The sequence below is a fragment of the Trachurus japonicus genome, chromosome 15, assembly GCF_045865225.1.
Source record: "Trachurus japonicus isolate A0001 chromosome 15, Traja_1.0".
NCBI lineage: Eukaryota > Metazoa > Chordata > Actinopteri > Carangiformes > Carangidae > Trachurus > Trachurus japonicus.
Genome location: NC_140921.1, coordinates 15,253,600 through 15,277,137, shown reverse-complemented (window position 1 = coordinate 15,277,137; position 23,538 = coordinate 15,253,600). Strand labels below are relative to the sequence as shown.

The 23,538-nt window shown below is 42.8% G+C and overlaps 1 protein-coding gene across 7 annotated transcripts in view; it reads left to right on the top strand.

Moving 5' to 3' along the window:
- LOC146973387 (protocadherin-15-like) overlaps positions 1–23,011 on the top strand; it is a 236,431-nt gene extending 213,420 nt beyond the window's left edge. For 4 of the 7 annotated variants that reach the window (XM_085799887.1, XM_085799884.1, XM_085799885.1 and 1 more), the window contains 5 exons: positions 464–679; positions 2,454–2,542; positions 3,975–4,151; positions 6,401–6,619; positions 7,010–7,185. In XM_085799887.1, coding sequence (XP_085656013.1) covers positions 464–679; positions 2,454–2,542; positions 3,975–4,151; positions 6,401–6,619; positions 7,010–7,061 — 753 coding nt within the window. In that variant the 3' untranslated portion in view covers positions 7,062–7,185. Of the gene's footprint in view, positions 1–463; positions 680–2,453; positions 2,543–3,974; positions 4,152–6,400; positions 6,634–7,009; positions 7,186–8,051; positions 8,061–8,958; positions 9,080–16,345; positions 16,368–17,026; positions 17,066–17,200; positions 17,275–18,825; positions 18,941–21,675 lie in introns of those variants that run through there. The other 3 variants (XM_085799888.1, XM_085799886.1, XM_085799889.1) reach the window with 2 other exon arrangements.
- The last annotated feature ends 527 nt before the right edge of the window (positions 23,012–23,538 follow it).

Genomic DNA, 23,538 nt, shown 5'->3' with positions numbered 1-23,538 from the left:
CAGAAAAAAAAAACAGCGCTCTCATGGTCTGTTATGAGAGAGAACTGAATCATTTTCATTTGTCTTATGTGCCTAGAATAATTGTGTGATAAGTAAAAAGCAACGCTGATGCACCACAGGGACAAATCGACACAAAAACCCACAAGAAAGAGATCCCCGCCTGCTGTGATTTCTTTTTAGTCTTTGAAGAATATTGGTCTGCCAGCCAAATTCACTGATGTCACAGCAGGTGTTTCCCATCCGCTGTCAAAGAAAAATTATGTATTGTCGTCTCACTCATTGGGTAGTGGCCAGAAATGCAATATGCTTGATCGAGAGCGGTGGTTGGTGGGTTCTGGCTCTGGCCCTTATTTCCTTTCTATTATGGTCTGAATAACCAGTTTCTCTTTTTTTTGCATTGCCTTCCACATAAGGCACTGATGTTTCCCTGTTTTTTAATGTTTGTGCTACACATGTGTTATAGGCCACTGACCAGGACACCGGGAATTACAGTGCCATGGCATACCGCCTAATCATCCCTCCCACGCCAGAGGGCCAGGACAGCTTCGTCATCGAGACCTATACGGGCATCATCAAGTCGGCCATGATGTTTCGAAACATGCGCAGGTCCTACTTCAAGTTTGAAGTCATTGCCACTGACGACTATGGAAAAGGTCTCAGCAGCAGTGCAGAAGTGGTGGTGAGCATCGACATTTGTGCCTCTTATGGTCCACATGTTTGAAAAGATCAATAATATATATACATTACATATAGTGTAGGCTACCTGTATTGGATGTGTGGGAGGAATCTTAGAATCCTTGACTTGCATGTCACACCAGTGCCATATTGATTGCATGTTGTGCAGCTTTCACAGCAGGTTCTCCCTGGGGTTGACAGCAGATGAAGTATAGGATTAGCCGGTAATGTTCCAGTCACAATCCATTGATACAGGGGGAGCCATATTAAAGAAAAATTTTACTGATCAAAATCAATGTAGTAGTCACATGAGAGTGCAGCACAGCCTGTGAGAACGACTGCGTAATGTCATCTGTGGCCCTGGAGGAGCTTTGTCAGATCTGAGGAAATTGCTCAAATGACATCACTTTAGTCATCTCATTCAACATTTTGGGCAATGCACTTATTCGATCTCTGGCGGAGTTAGATGAAAAGATTGATACTGCTCCCACGGCTTTGTGATGAAGATGAAGCTGCAGCCAGGAAGCGTCACATATAGCACAGAGGCTGGAAACATAGGGAAACTGTTAGCTTGACTTTACTCCCTGCAGCCCCTCTAAAGCTCACGGTTACATCTCATCTGTTTTATCCATATGGAAAACAAAATGTAAAAACAGATAAAATCATATTTTAGTACAGTATTGTACTGTATTATAAATGGTGGTTAGAAATAGAATAACAAACTGCTATAGCTGAAACATTTTAATTAGAGGGATATTGATGTTCTTCCTCTTCTTCTTTATCAGAGAACAAATGAAATCTTTCCCAAAATATTAAATTAGTTTGTTGTTGAAAGCCTGCATTTCTAAGCACTTCCAGATTATATTACATTAAGTTTAGGGTCCAGTGTTGTGAAGCTAAATCTGAATATTTTCACATGTTTCAACGATTTTGTTTTTTTTCCCATTCAAGCTCTACTATTTAATGGAGGTGCAATACTAATGTTATTTCTTTGAATGCAGTTGTGGGCACAAATGGCTCTTTAGCACAATCATCAGTCAGATGCTAGATAGAAAGACGAAATAAACAAATTATGCATATAATTGAGGCAGTGAAAATGAATGTCTTCCTTTTTTCGTACCTTTTCAAATACACAAGCCCAGGTGATTATTTTTCTTACATGTTGTAGTCAAGATGTGGTCTCTTTTATGCAGTACTCTTTCTCTCAGCTATGTGTATCCATTATCTGTGTCTGGGTGTCTGTCTAAAGGCAGACATCTCATTTATGTGTGTGTTTCTTTGTCCTGATAATTTAGCCTCAATGCCTCAGCTGTGATTGAGCTCAGCTTTGCCCCCTCAGTTCAATCCTCATCTGTCCTGACTGTGGGCAGGCTTATTTTTCGTTTCCATGAAATATGTCTTCCTAACAAGGCCCTGACGAGACAGAAGGAGGGTCTGGGACATTGCCTGGATATGAAGGAGCAGCGAGTGCTTACCCGTGGTGCTCGTTAATTTTCAAGGGGAAACCTAATTTCACAGGAGCCACATGGGAGATTTGGCCACGGTGCACAGAGACCATTGCCTATGCACTTAACTGTGGCATCAGAATTAGGCACTGTTAAGTTTGCCACATGGCACCAATACGAGGCAGCAATTAGGGAGTCTCATTTGGTTCACAGATAGAGGCATTTGAAAATGTTAACCAAACTCTCAGTTGGACCTGTGAATAATTGGCTTAATCACTATTTACCTTCATTTTCTGCTAACTTCTTTTTTCCTCACCTTCTGTCCATCATCAGGTTTCCGTGGTCAACGCACTGGACATGCAAGTTGTTGTATCCACTGTTCCCCCAACTTTAGTGGAAGAGAATAAGGAGCAGCTCATCAGGTAAGACAATGTTTAACATGAATGAACTATGAAAGCAAAACCAAAGTACAATTTTGTTAAATGGATAGTTAAACATTTTGGCAAATTTGCCTATTGCCATAATCCCTATAGTCTTAGGGGTAGGTTCATTACCTTTAACTGTCAGTGCAAGCTATTTTTAGATCGACAGAGCAGGGACGCAAGTTGCTCACGAAACGGTACTTTCGCCTTTCCCTCAAAACTCATCAAATACACATCCAACAACGCCGATATGCTCCGTCGTTCTAAAAACAGTTTACACCGACAATTAAAGGTAATGAACCTACCCCTAAGACTATAGGTAATATGGCAATAGGTGAATTTGTCAAAATGTTGAACTAACGCTTTAAATGACACAAATCCAATGTGAGTGTTACTAGAAGTTCAATTTTGTGCTAATTTTAGATAAAGCAAGCAACAGTTTAATATGACGGTGAAATTCATAATATCTCTTTTGCTAGTTGCCTGTTATTTTATAGTACATTTTTTCACCTTCTAATGTCCCTCTTTTAATTGATTTCCTAGGCAGAATTGACAAATTAATTGCCTCTTTTTGTGCGGTGCTTGGCCCAGTGTGATACGAGGGGAATGTGGTTCAAGGTGGCACCTGCATTTGGATACAAAAGTGTTTCGGCTGCGCCAAATAACTATTAAAAGTGAACATGGGCTAATAAAAACCAATGTCAGAAAAACTAATTTTTGTTGTTCATTAAGCAGTGATCAATCAGTTAAGATGGTGAATTAGCCAGTAAGACAGGTGAGTCTATCCCCTGGAGTGTGTTTTTCTAGTCCAAATTAATTAATAATGAAGATTCATGAAACATCTTTTTGGAGCTCTTGGGGCACAGTGTTTTAGCCTAATTACTTCATCTGAAAGGCAAATGGGTGTTAATAGTTGTTTTTCAAGAGCTCACTGTGTCTCGCCCACGCATGTGACACTGCTGTTTAGGCTGGAAAACACACACACATTAGTCATGTTAAGCTCTTTGCATTGATGTCATTTGAGAGGTCTGCAATTTTGCACGGGGCTGGTGATGATCCAGAGCCATTTTACCTGAGTGCTCAAACTGTTTATCCTCTTTGGCAAAGGTGGAGAGCAAGGCTTTCCTTTATTGGCTGTAATTTGAGGTGTGGATTTCTCCCTGCCTGAAAAGGATTATCAGAGTCTTGCTTTGCCAAGAGCCCAGTGTGGAGAGGCAAACTGCTGCCCAATGGGATAATCATTGCCAGAGTGCAGTACTTAAGATTGGTAGCGCTCATATTGCTTTGGGCATAGCAGTGCCAGAAATTATTTGAACTGATGTGAACCTGTATTTTGGCTAATGTAAGTCTAACCACTTCTTGCTTTTTTTTAGTATTGACATCTATATTGCTGTTCTTATGAGTTTGACTTGTGGTTTTCCGTTCATGTCAGTATTCTGGAGCGCCACGTCCAGGACCAGATTCCAGGTGCCAAGGTGATCGTAGAGGCAATTGGGCCGCGTCGCCATGGCGATGGCTATGAACTAGAGGATTACAGCAAGTCGGACCTGATGGTGTACGCCATTGACCCACTCACCAACAGAGCGATTTCGCGCCAGGAGCTTTTCAAGTGAGTGGGTGAATTTTATTATCAAAAGTCCAGTCCAGCTCTTGGTTTGATTTGATGTCCCCTGTGCCTCTGAAGTGCTGCATGTTTCCGGGCAGTCTCTCTTTGCCCTCTGTCCGTACAGTGAGTCAGCAGATATCTCTTTCTCAGGCTCCGCTTGACTGCATCTCCACTTTTCACTGCCTTTACCTTCTTGATAAGACTTTGATAATCCTGCTGGTGCACCAGATCTGTCATATGTTAAAGGAAAGGGGCAGATTTAAAGGTAAAAGGAAGAGGGGAGGTTATGGGTGGACTCTGAGTGAAGCAAGGTCTATTTCAAGCAGTCCCTCAATACAACCAGTCAAGACAGACTCAGAGGTTGTACAAATTGTTATTATTCCTATTTATTTTTTGTCTTATTCATTTTGTTTGGGAACAGATATAGAGAGAGGATACCTGTGTCCCCAGGGACTGTCTGAAATTGTTTGATAAAATACTGTTTGACCACAGAGAGACCATGTTCTCTTGATATTAAAGCACTGCTGAGAAAAAGTGCCAAGCAGATGCTTTTTCATCTCCTCAGAAGAAAAAAGAATTTGACCTAGGTTTGCACCTGAGGACAATCTTGTGCTTACCTTTTAATGTTTTTTTTAGCTCCCTGATCGATCTGACACCAATCTGAAAAAAGCCAGAGTTGCCAGTCAATATGAACCAGTTTATTCCTTCACTCTCTACAAATATGCTCTCCTGCTAACACTGCGTTGAAATATCTGACACCATCTTCTGTCTTCATTTGTCCGTGTGTGTTGCCAGTTCTGTTTTTCTGCGTGGCTGCTGAGAAAACTCACTTCACTTTTCTTTTCAATAAGAGTTGGACAGTTTGGAGTTGATCTGCAAAACCTCCTTTCAAATGACATTTAGAGAGCTGTGATTAGATTGAAATTTGTGGGTGTGCTGAATTAATCTATGAACATTGAATCAGTGTCCTTGACCATGTGATGAGTGTGTGTCACAGCCTTTTTTTAAGTAGACAGGGTGTTAAGCCTGCCACCATGTAGTGGGCATCTTGAGAATGGCTTTTTTTAAACCTTGACTAGTAATCATCGCTGCAAGTGGCAACTTCTCAGAGAATCAAGCTAATTTTCACTCCTACGTCTCTCCTTTATAAGAATCTTTCTCCTTTGAGAGACTGTCAGGAAAACAATTTAAACTAGACAAGAAAGGCTTTTTTTATGCATGCAGTGCGTGTCTGTCAATGTTGTGGGGTAATTGCATGTTATATATCAGCGACTTTGCTGTCGGATCTTAGAGGGGGGAAAAGAGAAAGACAATATAGGGAGTGGATTCCTGCATTATAAAGTGTCCTTATGCCACCTTGAACGCAGGACTCTCCACCGTTTGAGTTCTCTGGAGGATAGATTGCAAGAGAGGCCGACTAATAACCTTCATCTCCGCTCATTTATTCACCTATAGAAAAACAAAAATGACAGTAATTGAAAGTGACACTCTGCTCTTTCCATTGTGGTTTGAAATGTTTGAGAGCCACTTTGCAGCACCTGGTTATTGTAACAAAATAACACTGGAACAACAGTGGGTGGATTGCTTGGGTGCGCATTTTACTACAACCCTGATGCATATTCTGCCACAGGTCTGCAATTGACACGCTGTTGGACATGAATCAACACATGTTGCTAGAAAGGTCGCCCTGAGTTTGTCATTTATCTTTTCTTGTCAACAAAACCATTTGCACCTACATGAGGACAAAAATAAACATGTGCAAGCAATGTGCCTATCCCTGGCCGCTTTTGCACCACTCAAAATGTGATGATCTAAATTACCAGATGTCACTGACCTTGAAATAATTGTCTCCCAGCAAATGAGCTATTTAAGCAAATGCCCCGCTTTGTTCACCAGCTAGTCGGTAATTGCGTCTGTCTGCTATTTGTTGCTGAGCAGGAAGTGCACAGTGAGTTTTGTGAAGCTTTTTCACTGCAAACAGCTGCCTGCTACCACAAAGGACACTCTGAGGGTGGGGGGAGTGAACAAAATTTGTAAAGTTGTGAGCAAGACAAGTAAACAGTGAGCTACAACTTGCTATAAAGCCTGTTTTCATGTTACCATTTGTACATATTTAGAATTTTAAAAAACATGGGTTATAGAAGCAAATATGATCAAGAGTTTACATCATTGGAATAAATTACAGTGGGTTCATATAGCCAGAAAACCATTTTCCTCCGGTTCTCATTATTTGTAAAAACAAAAATTCACAGATTTCTGGATGGGAACGTGCTAGAGATCAACAAGGAGTTCCAGCCGTACCTTGGCGAAGGCGGCCGCATCTTGGAGATCCGCTCTCCGGACATCGTGGCCAGTGTGAAGAAGGCGGCCCAGGCCGTGGGCTACACAGAGGGAGCTCTTCTGGCTCTGGCCATCATCATCATCCTCTGCTGCATCCCTGCCATCCTCATCGTCATGGTCACCTACAAACAGTGAGTAATCTCATCTCTGGGATGATCACTGGCTTCCTGTAATCGATTAATCATCTTTAACTGGTTGTCATGATACCAACAGGGAAATATATTTTAATTAAGCAGGCCATTATCTCCGGAGATACTGTGCTACACTTGGTTTTAGTCGGAGGTTTGCTCCTCACAGACAAATCAGATATGTATTGTTTGTATTTTGTTTACATCCTCCACCCTGTGGCCTGTAAGAATAGAGCCGGCATAACCACAAACAGTGTTGTTGAAGCGTGTGTTTGTCAACTATTTAAGATAAAGTGACAGAGCTTCTTGCTTGTTTGCTACCTGCGTCTCTCTCTCTCTCTCTCCCTCTCTCTCTCTCTCTGTCTCTCTCTCGCTTCCTCTCTCTGTCATCAGACATGCTGACTGCGCACTCTGCTGGGCTAATCTCCCTGCTCAGGCTCTGTGAAAGCAGATTAATTAACACTCATTTGTGACAAATATCTACAGCCAATTGTGACCGTCACAGTGCGTCTTCACACTACTTAATCATCTCTGCCCGGCACACACGCAGTAAACAGGGCTCCCTCTGTCTCTCCGGCCTTATCGCTCTCATTCACGCATCACACACACTGTGCAGTTTACAGAAAGTATGAATTTAAAAAAAAGGAATCATTCACATCGATGAGGTGACTGAGCTCTTAGTTGGCGTTAGTCGGGTTCTTGCTCCCCTGTAATCATTGGTATGCTGCAAGTGTTCCATAAATGTCGGTGTTTGGGAAATGTTTATTCACGGCAGATGGGCGGAGTGGCTGTCCTTATGCAAATGCGCAGACCAAACACACGGCAGAAAGCTGTTGATGGTGACATTAGACCTAACACGCAAACTGCCGTAGCAGATGGCGCTTTGTTGGTGGCGACTTTACTTTGGTGAAATCGAATGATTCAGGAAATCATTTTCTCATTTCTGTGTCAACATAATTCACCGTCGTCCCCAAATTTGGGAATGAATGTTATATTTAAAACATGAATCTGTTTATTCATGTGGAATAATTGATTTTTTTTTTGTTGTGAATAAGTAATGTAAAAGATTCACTTAAAAGCAGTGGCTACTTTTGCATGTAGCCTTGCGGTCACTCCTTGAGGCTTGAGTGCTTCCTACTTTGCATAGAAATTGGGGGAAACGTACAGAGAGTTGTTTTTTTCCCCTCTCATTCTCCTGTTTAGTGTTTAAATTGGTGGAAGTAGTATTTTACACAAAGATCTGATGGTGCCTCTGTAAGGCTTCTATGAATAGCCTAATGCTCATTAATCCCCTAACATGTTTTGAAAAGACATTAAATACTTTGTATATGAAGTTACAGTTACGCCAAATGATGTAATTATGCATCTTCTTTTGTCTCTATCTCTCTCTCTTCTTGTCTCCTCTCATTTCTGCTGCGCCAAAACCCACCACCAGGTTCAAAGAGTAAGTAATAATTCCTCTTTGTGTCTAACAAGTTCTCAAGTGTGTGTGTGTGTGTGTGTGTGTGTGCATGTCTTTATTCAGTTATTTTAAGATTGGTTGAATGTGTGATAATGAAGCTAACACCATCCTTTTGAAATGTCTCCAGCATAATAATCCAAAGCAGCACTGATTCTTCTTGTAGTTTGTAGAATCAATGTTTGACTTGGCAGAACAACTGCACATAAGATCGCACAAGAAATCAACCCGAAACTAACAAGACTTCGTGGTTCAGAGTGCAGCTGCTAAACATCCTGTCACTCAACTCCAACGCTCCACTTATCGCTCTGTTCAAAACCTCCTGAAAACCTTCTGGTCCCCCTTCAGTTCTCTGGTGTCTCATGTGCAATTTAAAGGTGCAAGCAGCATTGATTAGACTCTCACACCCTTGTGCACATCAGGGGTGCTGGTAGGATGCCAGTTCACACAGCTATATACACCGGACTGGAATTCATGGCAGTGAATATGATGTTTACTAGTGTATCATGGGATGAGGTATAGCTGTATAGGACATCCACAATGAAATCTAAGTCTTTTTCCTATTCCCAGCATTTCTTAAGACATGATGGCACGTAACATCATCGCTAGATTTACCACCAGTGACTCCATGTTTCTCCTCTGTGCAGAAATATCTTGTGAAAACACATGGTTAATTCATGGCATTGACTTCATGCATAAGTGATGTGTGTGGCCTCTGCTTACTTTTAAACCACGCTGTTCCAGGAAGAGTTAATTCTTAACAATATCCAACGTGGAGGAAACAAAAGCCAGTATTTTCAGGGGGGGTTTTGTCATGGGTTTTGTTTTTCATGTGGTCAAAATAACACTTGATTGTGACTGTAAATGTCAACACTGTGCACAGGCGACAGGCAGAGTGTGCCAAAACCGCCAGGATTCAGATGGCTTTACCACCGGGAGGGAAAGCACCTCCTGCGGCTGCTCCCAGCGCTAACCTCTATGAAGAGCTGGGCGACAGCAGCATGTGAGTCAACCCTGACCCTTTGTTTTCCTTCTCCTATCCCACCCATCCCACCTTATCCCATGATGAGCCGGCACTGTATGGTGCTCTGCAGCCTCCTTTCTTTGAATCTCGTCCAATCTACCTGCTGCTACAGAGTATTAGTAGCTGCATCAATGGGTCTTTCTGCTCTTTGGCTTCCAAACCTTGATCCACTGTAGATAAAGCACTCTGTATGTCGCAGCACAGCTGGTGATTAGATTTTAGCTTATGTATGTGTTTCTAATTCGACTGTGTATGCATTTTTGCGTAGGCCCTGTCTCAAGGTAAGTTTGTGTAAAGTTCAATAAGTACCAACAAAAAAACATACTTTACTGGGACTAGAAACAAAAACACCATATGTTGCTTAATTGATGCTGTTTTAATTATCATAAATAGTTTATTAATATCCATATTGAAAGCTTCCAGAGCTTGCCAGGGTGTTTTTACCATCAGCGTGATCAAATATCAGCTTTCATGCTGAATATTACTCAGGTAATGTTACGCTATTGCTTATGGAGCAAATTAGGTTGAATTGAAACTGGAGCCCAGCAGGGTGAAGCAATTTTGATTTACAGCATGTTCAAGTAATACTGCTGCTAACATCACAATTGCTGTTAAAGGAAGAAAAAAAAAGAAAGAAAGAAAATGGAGAGTTAATGGCAAGCTGTATAGAGCTCGAGACAGGATGTTGACCAACACTCGACAACAAGCAGAAGCTTTTGGTCGTGTAGCAGGAGAAAAGGTCTCGTGGGGATTGTATGGTAGCCCAGCATTGTTTATTTAGGGGTTATTTTCCAGCCTGCTCCAGGAGTAAGTGGAGTTGGTCCTATAAACAATCCTATTAAAACACTTTGAAACGTGTGTCTGCAACACAAAGAGGGAGTGTGTTTGCGTGAGTGATTGTGTGCGTGTTGTGTTTGTGCATACTCTCAGAGGCACACGGCGAATAAATCAGTACAGTATTTCCCTGCAGTATGCAGAAACTCGACGTACCCCTGCGCTTCCACTTCCTCCCTGTCTTCATTTTTCGTTAACACCTCTGACATTTCTGCTTTAGTCTTCTTACCATCTGTCTGTGTTTCTATCTTCTCCATCATCTCTATCCCCCTGTGTCTCTGGATTCAGACTGCAGTAAGTAATCCCAACACATATGAAGTCCATGAATATGATCAATAGCTATTATTTGTTAATAAAGCACAGGAGCAGCGCCTTTGCTTTCGCTCTTGCTTAGAGCTTTTGCTGAGCATATTAGCTGAGTATATATGATTACGGTATGTACGCAACCTTTTGGAAAATGGTAATGTTTCTCTTTTTATTATTCATACTCTTGTGTGTTAACACAATTACGACAGGTAATTCCTGTTTTGTTAAGTGACCTTGGTGACTTGGTAGCAGTTGGAGCGCTTTTGTTTTTTCCTAACCTCAGTGAAACCCTTTTACTTCCATGTAGTCAGGAGAAAAGAAGCTTCCTTTGATTATAGGGCCTGCACTTTAGTAGCTATCGCTATTAGCTGTCTCCTCTCCACCTTTCCATTAGACAATTGTCTCCTTTAGTTTTCTGTTGCCTTTAGCATCACATTTCTTTCTTCCCATCTCTCAGTGCTGTGACTCATTGCACAAATGTATCCAGTATGGCTTGATATTGGTAATTTTTATGATCATACAATATATTAAACCAGATAGGTGGTCTAAATGTAGCCATACTATTTCTGTGTTAACATAACATATAACATCGGAAGTGTTTTATTTTATAATAAGTCACAGTATTGAGAGTCATCATAGTGCTACTGCTGCTTGCGCCTCACCCTTTTATCTTAAACCATCAATCTTCATTTGTTTCAAGTTTCTTCTTTCTTTTCCACCTCCACCTTTCACTGGGGCAGGGCTAAAAAGTCTGTCATTCAGGAAGCTGACCAGCAGAGGATTTTTAGCACCTTTGCCCGTCGCACCATCGCACCCCGCGGCAACGGAACACTGCACTCCAACTTACCCAAGTCAGAGAGCAACGTGACCTTCCTCTCTGATCGCAACCCGCTCACAACTCACAACCCTGTCTACGATGACAACAGCCCCCTCAGCAGCCCTGAAGTCTATGCACGGGGGGGGAGTACGTCTAGAAAATGGTTCTCCTACTCTCCCCCCCACACAGCAGGGTCAGGCGGCGTCTGGACCATGCCTGCTCGCATCCACGGAGGGCTGCAGAGCTACGAGGCGCCAAGGAGACAAGCTCTCATGGACCCGTCCGACTGGGAGCTGGAGATACTCCAAGCAGCCATGAGAGGCGAGGGAAGGCCGCAGAGCGCAGACACGCTTCGACTGAGCAGCAGCGCAGACACCAAGCTGTCGGTCCGTGAGCAAGCCCGGCAGTTTGAGCAACAGGCCCGCCAGGAACAGACCCTGAAGCAACACAGAGGCTCCCAAGGCTCACTCTCTACCATCCTTGTCAGAGACAGAGACAGTGATGACATGCTGGAGCTGACACCAGAAGCCCTTTTCTCCATCATGGATTACCCCTACAGCCCCACATCTGTAGGAAGAGACGTGCCTCCCAGTATTATGATTACTCAGGGAGAGGAGTCATGGCCCCTGGCTAGCCAGAGGCCGACTCCACCGGTCCTCCGCAAGTTCAGCTCCAGCATCTCCAGCTACATGACAGTGCAGCCTTGTCAGATCACGGTGGAAATCATACCAGACCCACCAGAGAATCCCCCGCCTCCCCCTCCGCAGAAGCCACGACCGCCTCCGCCTCCCCCACCCACATCCACATCCATATCCATATCTCCTCCCTCCAGTCCACCTCCCCCTCCCCCTCCAGCTCCGACCCCCCGCCCTCCTGAACTACGCATTCCCCCTCCGCCGCCTCCCCCTCCTGAAAGAATACCCCATCCGCCCCCACCTCCGCCGCCTCTCCCTCCCCCTCCCTCCCCCGCCATCAGTGATCAGTCGCGTCCAATTGTCCAGTTTGTTCCGACTTCTTTGCCGCCCGTGTCCTCGCTTCGCCCCGTTTCTGAGCGAAAGCACCCCCCTCCCCTCACCCCATCAGAAACCGACGCCGGGAGGAAGGAGCTTAAAGGGATCTTGAAAAACATCCAGAATCTAGCCGCCATAGAGAGGTCTGTTGCCAACCTGTACAGCCAAGTAGACAAAAATTGCAAGGTGCCCAAGTTTAACAAGAAACCGCAAGTGACTGAGGAATCAGAGGACGCAAACAAACTGCAAAGCTCTGATCCTGATGATGAGCAGAGCATGCCAAAAACAACCAACTCCAGCTCTGCTGTCCAAATCAACTCGACAGCAAGTCTGAACTGTTCTGAAACGAGTCAACTGAACATGGCAGCAGAGGATCAGCAGACGAGCCAACTGAACTCAAACAGCCCAAACACTGCTGAGCACAGTGAACACTTTTCCTCTCAGTCCACAGTGTTCTGACTTTTTTCTCTTTTTTTCTCCAAACTCTCATTATTTATATTCATACATTTCTATGCCTGTGTGTCTGTTCTTTCTAAATACTTTTCTTTTCTTTTGCACAGTTGGTAGTATTTTATATAAGCTGTAACAGAATGCTTTTTTTTTACTCAATACTTTGTGTGAAAATCAAATTTTAGTGCCACCTGCCAAGAAATGTGCTCAGTCCTGCCACACTGACTGTACAATATGCTTACAGGCTTGAATTAGAACATGAAAGAGGCTTGCATACTCAGAATCACTTTGCTTTAGTTTATTTGCATTTTGCTATGAGATCTGTGAAAGTGTAAAGTGCACCCCAGAGTTTCCCAATTAGTCAGTGCATCACATGATAAGTATGTTGTTTATGTTCATAATCATACCATTACCGTTTCATAACCAAAACTGTTTTCATGAAATTACACTTATCGCCAAATTTTTCAAATCCCACACCCCTGAGGTCTGTTTCCCAAACAGTTAACCTCGCTGCATTTTACTGATTTTAAATTTGCTTTCCTCCTTCCTTTACCGACATAAGTGCATGAATATCTCGGACGCTGTTGCTTCTTGCAGAATCCAATTTTAAGGCGGAAGAAAAAGAAATTATGTTAGTTTTTTTTTTCCCCAAATGAGGGAAAAATTACCATAAAAATTTTCCAAAGGTATGCAAATACTGTGAAATAAGCTTCACAGTATTCAGAAAGGATGATCACACATTTGTTGATGAAACATATTCATAAACCTGTTGCAGCGACTTCTGCTTGCATATTGCATTTTTAGGTGTACTTACCAGGAACTACGTGCAATGATGAATGAATGTGACAGACCTCATGAGATACATACACTGAAACATTCATCACAAGTCATAATAAAAATATTGGATACGACGACAGACTATTGAAAATCCTTTAATTTAAATGCAACACAATTCATTGCAGATATGATGGAGCCAGGCACTTCTAAGTGAAGACATCGTCTTATGTTGGACAAAGCATCAGCTAAAAGAATACATTGACTTTGGTTCCCCAACAGACTTGTGTTGAATAAAGAGAGCCAACCTCTGGGGGACCTGTCTGCTCACATGTGTGCAGAGATCCTCCCAGCATGATAAAGTAGTCACTATGATGTTCGGCTGCACACTGGAAAAGGCTAATTAGAGAGCCAATCAATCGTTAACCAGGGCCGCTGCCTGTGGGATTGTCAACTACTGTTACCCTCTCCTTTCCTTTTCCATTGCTCTGACCTTCTGCCTGTCCCATTTGTCTGTGCTTCTCTCGCTCACTTCTTCTCCCCCTGCAGTTAGTTCTAATACTTTCCAAGCCGTGGCGTCTTCTTGTTAATCTTTCCTCTTGGATCTCAGGAGATTCTATTACCTTCTTTGCGCTCATTGCCATGCGGCCTCTGTCCCCTCTTTTCCATTTTTTTCCTGCGCTCAGGTTTTTCACTTCCTCTCTCCTCTCTCTTTCTCCCACATACCCTTCATTCGTTTGTTTCACCCCCCTCCCCCCATGCCCTAAGGCAAATGGTCTTAGCATACCTCCCTTCCAGAGAAATGTAATGTTTGATTCATCACACATTGCCCTGATGGGCAGATCGAAGGCCTGCTAATTCTGTATTCCATGTTCACGACATGGGGTAATCTATTTTGTAAGGAGGCTAGCAGCTCACATACTGTTTCTTTTAACCGAAAGAGCAGTACGCTTGAATGGATGGTATTCTTTATGTTCCATTTTTTTACTATTGGTTTTTTATCAAACTCTTTTTTGTCCCCTGACTGATAATTCAGTGCAAGGGTATGAAAAAAATACACATAAAAGAAACAGAAATCTAACATTTTTCCAATTTGATGATTAAAGTAGTTTTAAACTTCATTTCCAAAGGACATGTCTATGGGCAACTTACAAAGCCACTCAAAAGTAACTGAAATCAAAGAAGCTCAACAATGAAAGTTGAGAAATGTAAAAATTACAGCACTAAGCAGGTCTCGGTATATTACTCTTCAGAAAATTCTAAGGCAGAATATATAGAAGTATTCAGACAGAGAGATCCTTTGTTGCATGAAAACATCCACCCTCTCTAACACCACATAATACATCTTCTACATGTTTTAGTTAAAGGAATAGTTTGGAAAGTTTAGAGATCGGTAAGTTTACTTATCCAGTTTTGTGCTGAGTTTGATAGGAAGGTCACTGCCATATCTGCAGCTAATGGAGCCAGATTACCTAGCTCCATCCAAAGAAAAGAAACTCTGCCTAAAAAAACAAACTATTATGCCTGTTTAAGAAATAGTCCTCCACTGCACAGGTCCTTGTAAATCCACTGTTTTTTTATGTTTTGGTTGTGTATAGTTTTGTACAGATTTAAGAAATTAAACATAGAATCTATTATTGAACCATAGAGGTGTTGGTTTTCTATGCAGAGAACAAGTCTTACCCCTGTTTCCAGTATGTAGTCTATGCAAAACTAAAGTAACTGGCTGCTGGATGTAGATTTATATTCAGTCTGCAGACATGAGGGTGATTTTTATTCAAATATTCAAATCTAACACTTAGAAGAAGACACGTTGCTTTGTTTTACCTTTAGCTGATTCCTGCCACAATGACTTGTCTTTGTTGGTGAATGTATCTGTTGGCAGCATAATAACACCTTCAGTGTGCAGAAAATCCACAGTGACAAACTCTGAAGCTATTTACAGCCAAGAGCCAAGATCCACCTCACCGTTATAGATATAATACACTGATTTCTTCAATATTCAAGTCTTGTTGAAATCCTGACCTCACCTCTCTCACCTCTTTTTCTACAACATTACCTTATCACACATCTTCCCCCAAGTCGTCTCTTGAGCAAACTTCCTATGGCTGCTGTCCACTGAGCCATTTTTCTTGATGTTGTATGAAGCAGCAGTAGCCGGCAGCCAAGCCAACAGGTCATCCATCAGATCCCACTCCCATCATCCACTCTGCCTGGGAGGTGTGGCCATATGGCGGTGCCCTGTCCCCTGGTCCCTGCCCATAATAACAGATTACAGCTCTCCAGAGGAAGCTCACATCATTGCTTGGCCATATATCTGAGTGTGAAAGTCGTCATTATTTATGGGCTCAGACAGGTTACAGTTGTACGCTTGTGAACCTGGAGGTTTCAGCCAGGCTGCTCCATTACTCGCTGTTTCTCATTGACTTCTGCTGAGTGCACTGCAGATGCACTGCCGTTCCCTTCAGGAGCAGCTCTGAGTTGTTGTTTTTTATTTGTTTGATAGAGTGGAATTCCTAAGATTTACTTACTTTAATTTAGAAAAACAAAACAGTGCTGCCTGTGGAGAGAATATTGCACATTATGACATGATAACCAAAGACAATTTTATTAACTTTCTTTGAGTTAGTAATTCCTCCATGAATCACAATGTCCTTTTTATATCTGCTTGGAGATGCTCTAGATATGTCTGTATAAACACTGACTTTTTTCAAACTCCAATCTTCCCGGCCTCTTTGATATTTGCGTTTATTGTATCTTTTTTTTTTCTCCTCCCTGTTTGGATGAGATAACGGGAGAAAAAAAACAGCCCACACCAGCGTGATAACAGTGTGGCCTTAGGCACCCTCTCTTTTAAAACTGAAGAATATCTGCAACTCTTTAATTTAACACATGAAAATGCACAGTAAGTAAAGCTGCAATTTCCTCACTGGTCAGCAGAATGTAGACACACTAGTCCCGTGTACTTAACATTTCTTAATCTAAAAGCACTTTAAACTTTGCTGTCAATCCATATTCATTATTTGTCTTATTTTCTCTTTTCTGCGGCACGCAGGAGGAGAGGCTACGGCAGGCAGGTAAGCATTCCTGTTGTGATGTGTTTTTATCTCATTGTTGTGCCAAGACATTTTGTCACTCTCAAGGCAGCTTGAGGCAGCTTATATCCTATTATTCTTATCTATAACTCGCTTGATGGAAAACACTGAATGAGATTAAGATGAGATCCCGGTGATAGCACTTCTAACACTGACATTACAGTTTAGGTTTGATTTGAAAGTCTGTTGTATTCTCCAATGTTCCTGTCCAATGGCAGATAAGCATTTGGATGAGTTTTTCCTGCTCTGTTGGGAAGAAAACATAATCAGAGACCAAACAAAGCCACTCTGTTTTACAACTTTGACATTAAACTCACTTTTTGTCACCTTCAAGTCATCTATGAAATGTTAACATCCAACAGATGCAGGATTTTTTATGTTTTTGTTGCAATTTCTTACTTTCAATTTCATACTCCATCGCTTGGTTAACTCGTTCCATCCTTTTCCCTGACTCTCCGTCGATATTTCATCAATATTTTCACCTCATGGTGTGTAAGATAGATTTAGCTGTAAACTTAAGAGAGGCCTGCATTTCCTGGCTTTTACATCTGAAATGTGTAGAGTTAACTCTTCCTATGTTTGTGTCTCTCCTGAGCATTCCTTCCATTACCTTATCCTTCTTCTGTACTAATATTTGGCAGCAACAGCAACTGCTGAGACCGTCTCTTCTGAGACCTGAGGTAGAAACTGCTTTTCTTAATTCACAGGGATTGTAGTCAATCTGCTGTATATTTACCCTGTCTGATGCTGCTGCTCTTCTTCTGCTGTCTGTCTGTAGAGAGTGCTGAGTAATTTCTCTTTCTCCCTCACTGCAGGAACTGTCCATGGAGTCAGGTATTGACCCAGGCCAAGACTACTACACACAGGACTACTATAATTATGACCAAGGGTGAGCATGCAGCCCACTGACTCTCTCGTCTCTCTCCACTTTTACTCTAATCCATGGAATTGATCTCCATTGATTAATTTCAAGTGAAGTGAGAAAAAAAAGAATCCATCATTACAACTTATTTATTGTGACCTTGCCTCCCAGCTCCCGTTGCTGGGGTCCTTGGGGAGTGGAAAGCATTGCAAAGGAGTTCAGACTAAAATGATGTGCATAACTTATGCTGCCCCTTCAGCATTATATACCACCACCAGAGTTTTTTTCCCCCATCAAATGAGATCATTTATGCTGCCTTCAATCAGGTACCTGAGGGCCTAAAAGTCTTTCCCTTTTCCCATGGTTCAGTGCTTTTAGGGTGTTTTGACTTGCCTGCTTCATTGCCTATACAGGCTAAAGAGGAAAAAACATCAAGTCAAAGCTGCAACAGCTGCTGAGTAATTGTTATTCATTTAATGCTCCTGCTCTCTTGCAGGTGACTTGCACAACTCTGGTGAATTACACTACAAGTTTATCAAAACAGCGAGAAGCTTTTACACCTGATATTGCTGAAAAAAAATTCTGACTTATGTTAATGTGTTGTAATTGTCTCTGTACAGACTCACCGACCTACCTCTCCTGTCATCTCTAATAACTTAAATTACTGTGTCTGAATCACACAGACCTTCATTTGCAATAGGCTGTAATTATATTTTAATGGTGTGTCACAAACTTCACAGTAAAATCTGCAGTTGCCAGCGAGTGTGTCATCACTCTGATCGGATTCCTTTGATCTCTTTCTATTTGCATTGAGGGGCATACTTTAACAGCAATTAAGCTTTAAATCCAGCCGTCCCCAGGCGTTCACATGTTAAGAGAGTGGCACCAACACCAACCTCTTTCCCTCCTCAAATTTACCGTTGAACAATTCAAAGTATAATTCAGATATTCAGTATCAATGGTCTTTGTCAGTTAAGACCAAAATAATGCCAAATGGTGGACGGTATTTGTCAATTGAAATAAGAAAAAGAATGAGTTATTAAATCTCACCTCTTTTTCTTGTCTCTTAGTGTAATGACAGTTAATTCAAGTGGTGCATTTTAATGTTATGTTCTGATTTATTGGCTTTTGGGCATTACATGTTTGCATTCTTGTGTTAGACTTTGACAAACAAGGACACTGTTACCTACAGTGAAGGATAGTTTGGAAACCATCATGTTTTTTTTCTCATTTATATCCTTCCCAAATTCTCAAAAGTGATTGCTGGGACTTGCAGCAAATTGCCACAACAGTTACTGCCCGTTTTTCAAAGACTGGCAAATCTACAAAAAAGTGAAATATAACAGAGGATTTTTTAGCAGATGGAGTTAAATAACCCTTCAGTTTACCAGCTATATTATGAGCTTAGTGACTCATTCTCACCCTCATAGCAGATATTTAATTTCCATGCTGCCTCTTCTGCTTCGGTCTGTTCCGTCTGTTAAATAATAACAGGTTAAGGCACTATACTTTTGGCAGATGGTTAAGGTAGTTCTTTGTTCATTCTAGAAACCACATTATCCATTATTTGTTCCTCAGGTATGACCTTCCGCAGTACGGCAGTCGGAGGAGGCTGATACCTCCCATGTATGATGAATATGGAGAGGTGATCATGGAGGATGATGGGTATTACTACAGTCCTCATGGCCCTGAGGTATTCAAGAGTAATAATATTCCCTTAATATGTTGTGTGTCCAGTGTAATATTGAAACAGCAGTATCAGCCCTATGTGACATTTCAACACTGTGGCTTTATCATCACAAAAGTTTGCTAAATGATATATGACTGTCTTAGGGCCGGGGCCGTGGCCGAGGCAGGGGCCGTGGCGGCATGCGGGGTAGAGGTTCATCCAAGAAGGTTGCATTTAGGGACGCGCCGCCAGAGGATGAAATCGAACAAGCTGAGCCAGCAGAGCAGGGCGAGCCTTCTAAGGCTGCCAAGAAACTGAAGTCTGTCATGAAACTCAGCAAACTCCTGGCAGCCAGCAAGGGAGGAGCGCAGCCATCTGATGCTGGTCCCTCTGGCGCGTCTCCATGGAAGAAAGCCAAGATGTTCAAGATGTTTGGCGCTGGGACGAAGGACAAGGATTACGCCAAACTGATGTCAGCCCGACGAATTGACAGCCAGGAGAGTCTGACTGACGGACCGGCATTCAGGGGACCAATCGACAGCAAGTCTGACACCCGCAGCCGTCTTGGCAAAGTTCTGAGGAAAATCAACTTAGGCAACAAGTTACAGGTCCGGAGGAAGTCGCAGAGTAGTGTGAGTCGTGGTTCGGCCACAGGCAGCGAGAGAGACGAGGAGGCCTCACAAGTAGCCAGTGAGGATGAAAGGAAATCCAAAGTGTCTATTAGTGTGACAGAAAGTGAGCCAGAAGCAGGTGCAAGTGGAAGCAGTAAGGAGAAAGGCTCTGATGAGGAATCCTCAGAGAAAAGCAGTGTTGACAGAGATCATCTGAAAGTAGATTTAGACCGGGATGATGCCAATGAAAGTACTGTGGACTCAGAGGAAGAGCCTGATGAAGAGCCGGGGGATTCTGATGAGGAAAGCAAGTCCAAATCTGAAGAAGAGGAGACTGAGAAGGAATCTGTCAGTGAGAAAGAATCTGGCACCGAAAAAGAGTCAGAGTCAGATAAAGAGTCGGAGTCAGAGAAGTCATCAGCTTCAGAGAAAGAGTCGGAGACGGAGAAAGAGTCGGAGACGGAGAAAGAGTCGGAGACAGAGAAAGAGTCGGAGACAGAGAAAGAATCAGGGACAGAGAAAGGGTCAGAGTCTGAGTCAGGAACAGGTACGGCAACAGAAAAGGAAACAAGCACAGAGAGGGGTTCAGGAACAGAGAAGGACTCTGATGAAGAGTCTGAAGAGGAAGAGGCTTCAGGAGCCACAGGAGAAAGTGGGTCTTCTGCCCGCTCTTCCATGAGATCATCAGCTACTAAGGCCAGCAGTGCCACAGATGTCAGCGGCAGCGGCAGCGGCAGTGGGAGTGGGAGTGGGAGTGGGAGTGGAAGCAAAGGAAGTGAGAGCGCAGGCGAGAGTGGCAGTGGCAGTGGCAGTGGCAGTGGCAGTGGCACCGCTAGCGGTGCTGAATCTGCACCCGAATCAAGCGTGAGATCTTCCCAGAGAACCAGATCATCAAGAAGTGCAGTGACATCCGAGAAGTCCAGCGAGGAGCTCAGTGAGGCCGAGTCAGGGACAGGGACAGCCAGCGAGCCAGAGTCTGGGAGCGAAGGGTCTTTGTCTCGTGAGTCCAGCCAGAAGAAACCAACCGAGTCTGAGTCCAGCAAAAGGTCTTCTTCTGGCAGTCAGGCGACCGATCAGAGCTCCTTGGGCAGCGAGGAAAGTTCGGCTGGTTCCCGGTCCGCCAGCGGTAGCCGGCGTTCCAAGAAGTCCACACTGAGTCACACTGGGTCTGAAGACAAGATCACAGAGGAGAGCGAAGAGGAGGACAAGGAAGAATCCGAGTCCGCCGATGAGAGCAAGGAGGCCAGCGAGCTCAGTGATGATGCTGCATCCACGACGTCCAGTGTGGCGTCCGGAGACCCGGGGCCCTCCGCCCCCTACACTGCGCCCCCATACACCTCTGAGGTCAGAAGCATCGGGGACACCTCTGTGGAGACATACGGGGGACTGTCCCCTATCACTGAGGTGGACGAAGACGCCATCTCCTCTGACAGGACCTCAGCCGGCGCCTCAAAGGACTCAGAGGCGACGTCGGACGCTGAATCAGAGTCGGAAGGAAACTCTACTGCCTTCTAGAGAGATATATTGTTCACTGTGAAGTAAGAGTGAATAAAATCAATTACCCTTGCATGGGAGTGAAGAAATATTACTTGCCACCACAGAGTGTTTCAAACATCCACCTTTTCCTTATTTCCCTTTAGCGACTAAGAACTTTGATGCTTTCCTGCTGCAAAATATGAGAATTTTGCTCTTTCTTACATCTTTGACTTGCTCTCTTCTCTTTGATGTTTCCTGTGTGACTTTTTATGCCTTTACTGTACTTCATGCTCTTGTTTCTGCTGTGATATTTGGCATGTTGCACTAGTGTCTGCTTTGACTGTTTCTGTCTGATTTTTAAAGTATTATGTCTCCGGAATATACAGTATCACGGATTTCCATGAAAATATTCAGCTCTCACAAAGAACTGCAGATACTTGAGGTTTACTCTGATTTTCTAAATATTCACATTAGTTGGTATATGAATCATTTTTAGCAATACAACAGTTTTTGTCAACAGTTCCTTCTGATCTACCATGATCCTAGTAGCTGATGTACAACCCATCTATCTGCAGTGATTGTGTTGAGAATTTGGCATGCTCTGCACCCTCTGGGAAAAAAAAAATATATATATATATATATATTTACTTTGACCCCTTGTCTCCTCCTCAGCCTGGGAGAAAGAAGCGGATTAAGCTGGTGCTAGATCGGGAGAATGAGACCAGCTCCACAGGAGAGGAGAGCACCACAGAGACCCAGCGGAACCGAATCCCCAACAGCCACAGCCACAGCAACATCAACGGGAATATCTACCTCGCACAAAATGGCACTATCGTCCGAACTAGGAGGCTGCTACACCCAAACAACCTGAAGTTGGGTTCTCCGTGCCGCCTGGGTAAGCATTTTAAAAAACTAGACAAGTTAGGTGTGACTCACGAAGAACCCCCGCCTGTTATTAGCATTGAGGGCTCAGGAAACGAGACAGAAAATGGAACAGGTACTTGTGTTCCCACTAACGTGGACGTCAACCTCAACACCCGGTCCTCCTGTGGCTCCCTGGGATCCACCATCACAGATCTTAAAAGTTTTGGGTCCAAGACCAGTATTGCCAAGGCCTTGATCGACAGAAACAACATTGGTCAGTGTGCCACGGAGGAGCAAGAGACTTCTGTCGACAACCACAAAAACAGTAGGGAGACACTGGAGTCCCAAAGTGACCACACGTTATCAGATGAGGAAGAGTTATGGATGGGACCCTGGAACAGCCTGCACATACCAATGACAAAACTCTGACTGGCCATGCAGAAAATTAATTTCCTTTTTTGTTGTTTTCCTACCTTTGTCATGTTGTTTTTCTTTAGAAAAAGATTATTTAAAAAAAAAAAAGATTGTGTGCCTCAACTGGATAATCTCCGATCACTGTCCACCACCAGCCATTGCACTTACAGTCAGTTTTTATTTAACCACAATACGTTGAAGCTTATTTGTACCAAGCATTTATCACCGACAGGGCTATTACAGACAGAAACATAGAGCTGCAAGGCAATGAGTGCCTCAAAGAAAAATGAAATTTTATGTGAACTGTGCTTGACTGTAATTTTATTATAATTTTTTTAAACACAGAAGATGGGCCTCTTTTGTTGAGCGATTCCATGTTTTGCTTTCCTCTCCCAATTCCCCAATCTCCTCAGTTTTTTATATCCCAAAACAGATCACAAAGAGATTGTCATTTATTTCACTACAGTGTTCAAGATATTTACAGAGAAATCATGGTGAACATATGAAGAAATCGTGATTATATAGTCTATAAAAGTAAAAAGAAACTTATTTTGCTAATAGAATTTTACTTGCAAATAATCAAGATTGTCATTGATTATTTTATGTTGTGATCACTTGACAATGTTTTTGAAAATTTATGGAAAAATATATGAAATTATTTTTGTCTATTTTGTATCTAACAGAGATGAAGAATCTAACATATGACATTAAAAACATAATATCCACACGAGACTGTCATCATTGTATTTCAGCATTGGATTGTGAATGTGGCATTTCAAACCCCTTTACATGATGCAGATTTACTCATTTATCAGGAACCCATGCGTGGGCTTAAGGACTATCCAAAAAATTCATCACACTCAAGAATAAAGATCAAACCTATTTACTGTAAATGTGTGTTGTGAAACCTAATTGCAAGCCTTGACTATATTAGCAACTTTTTCCGTCAAGGTCCTCCAACCGCTTGGATGATGATAATTGCAGCTCACCGTTTTGAAAGTGTCGAAGTGCATCATTGTTTGTCTTTATGAAAATGTGAAGGACATCTGGGGTGATAGAGATACAGTCCATAAATTGCATAACAGGGATGAAAGTTGAGTATAAGGTAACTCACAGCAGTGGAGCTCGACAGTATGCTCATAAAAATACAGTGTCTGCAGAGAGAGGTCTGTCAGAATGAGGCCTCCTCCGTGCAGTGGGCTTTCACTTAAAAGAAGAGCAATGACAGGTCACCAAACAGGGGGATGTGGATAGCTA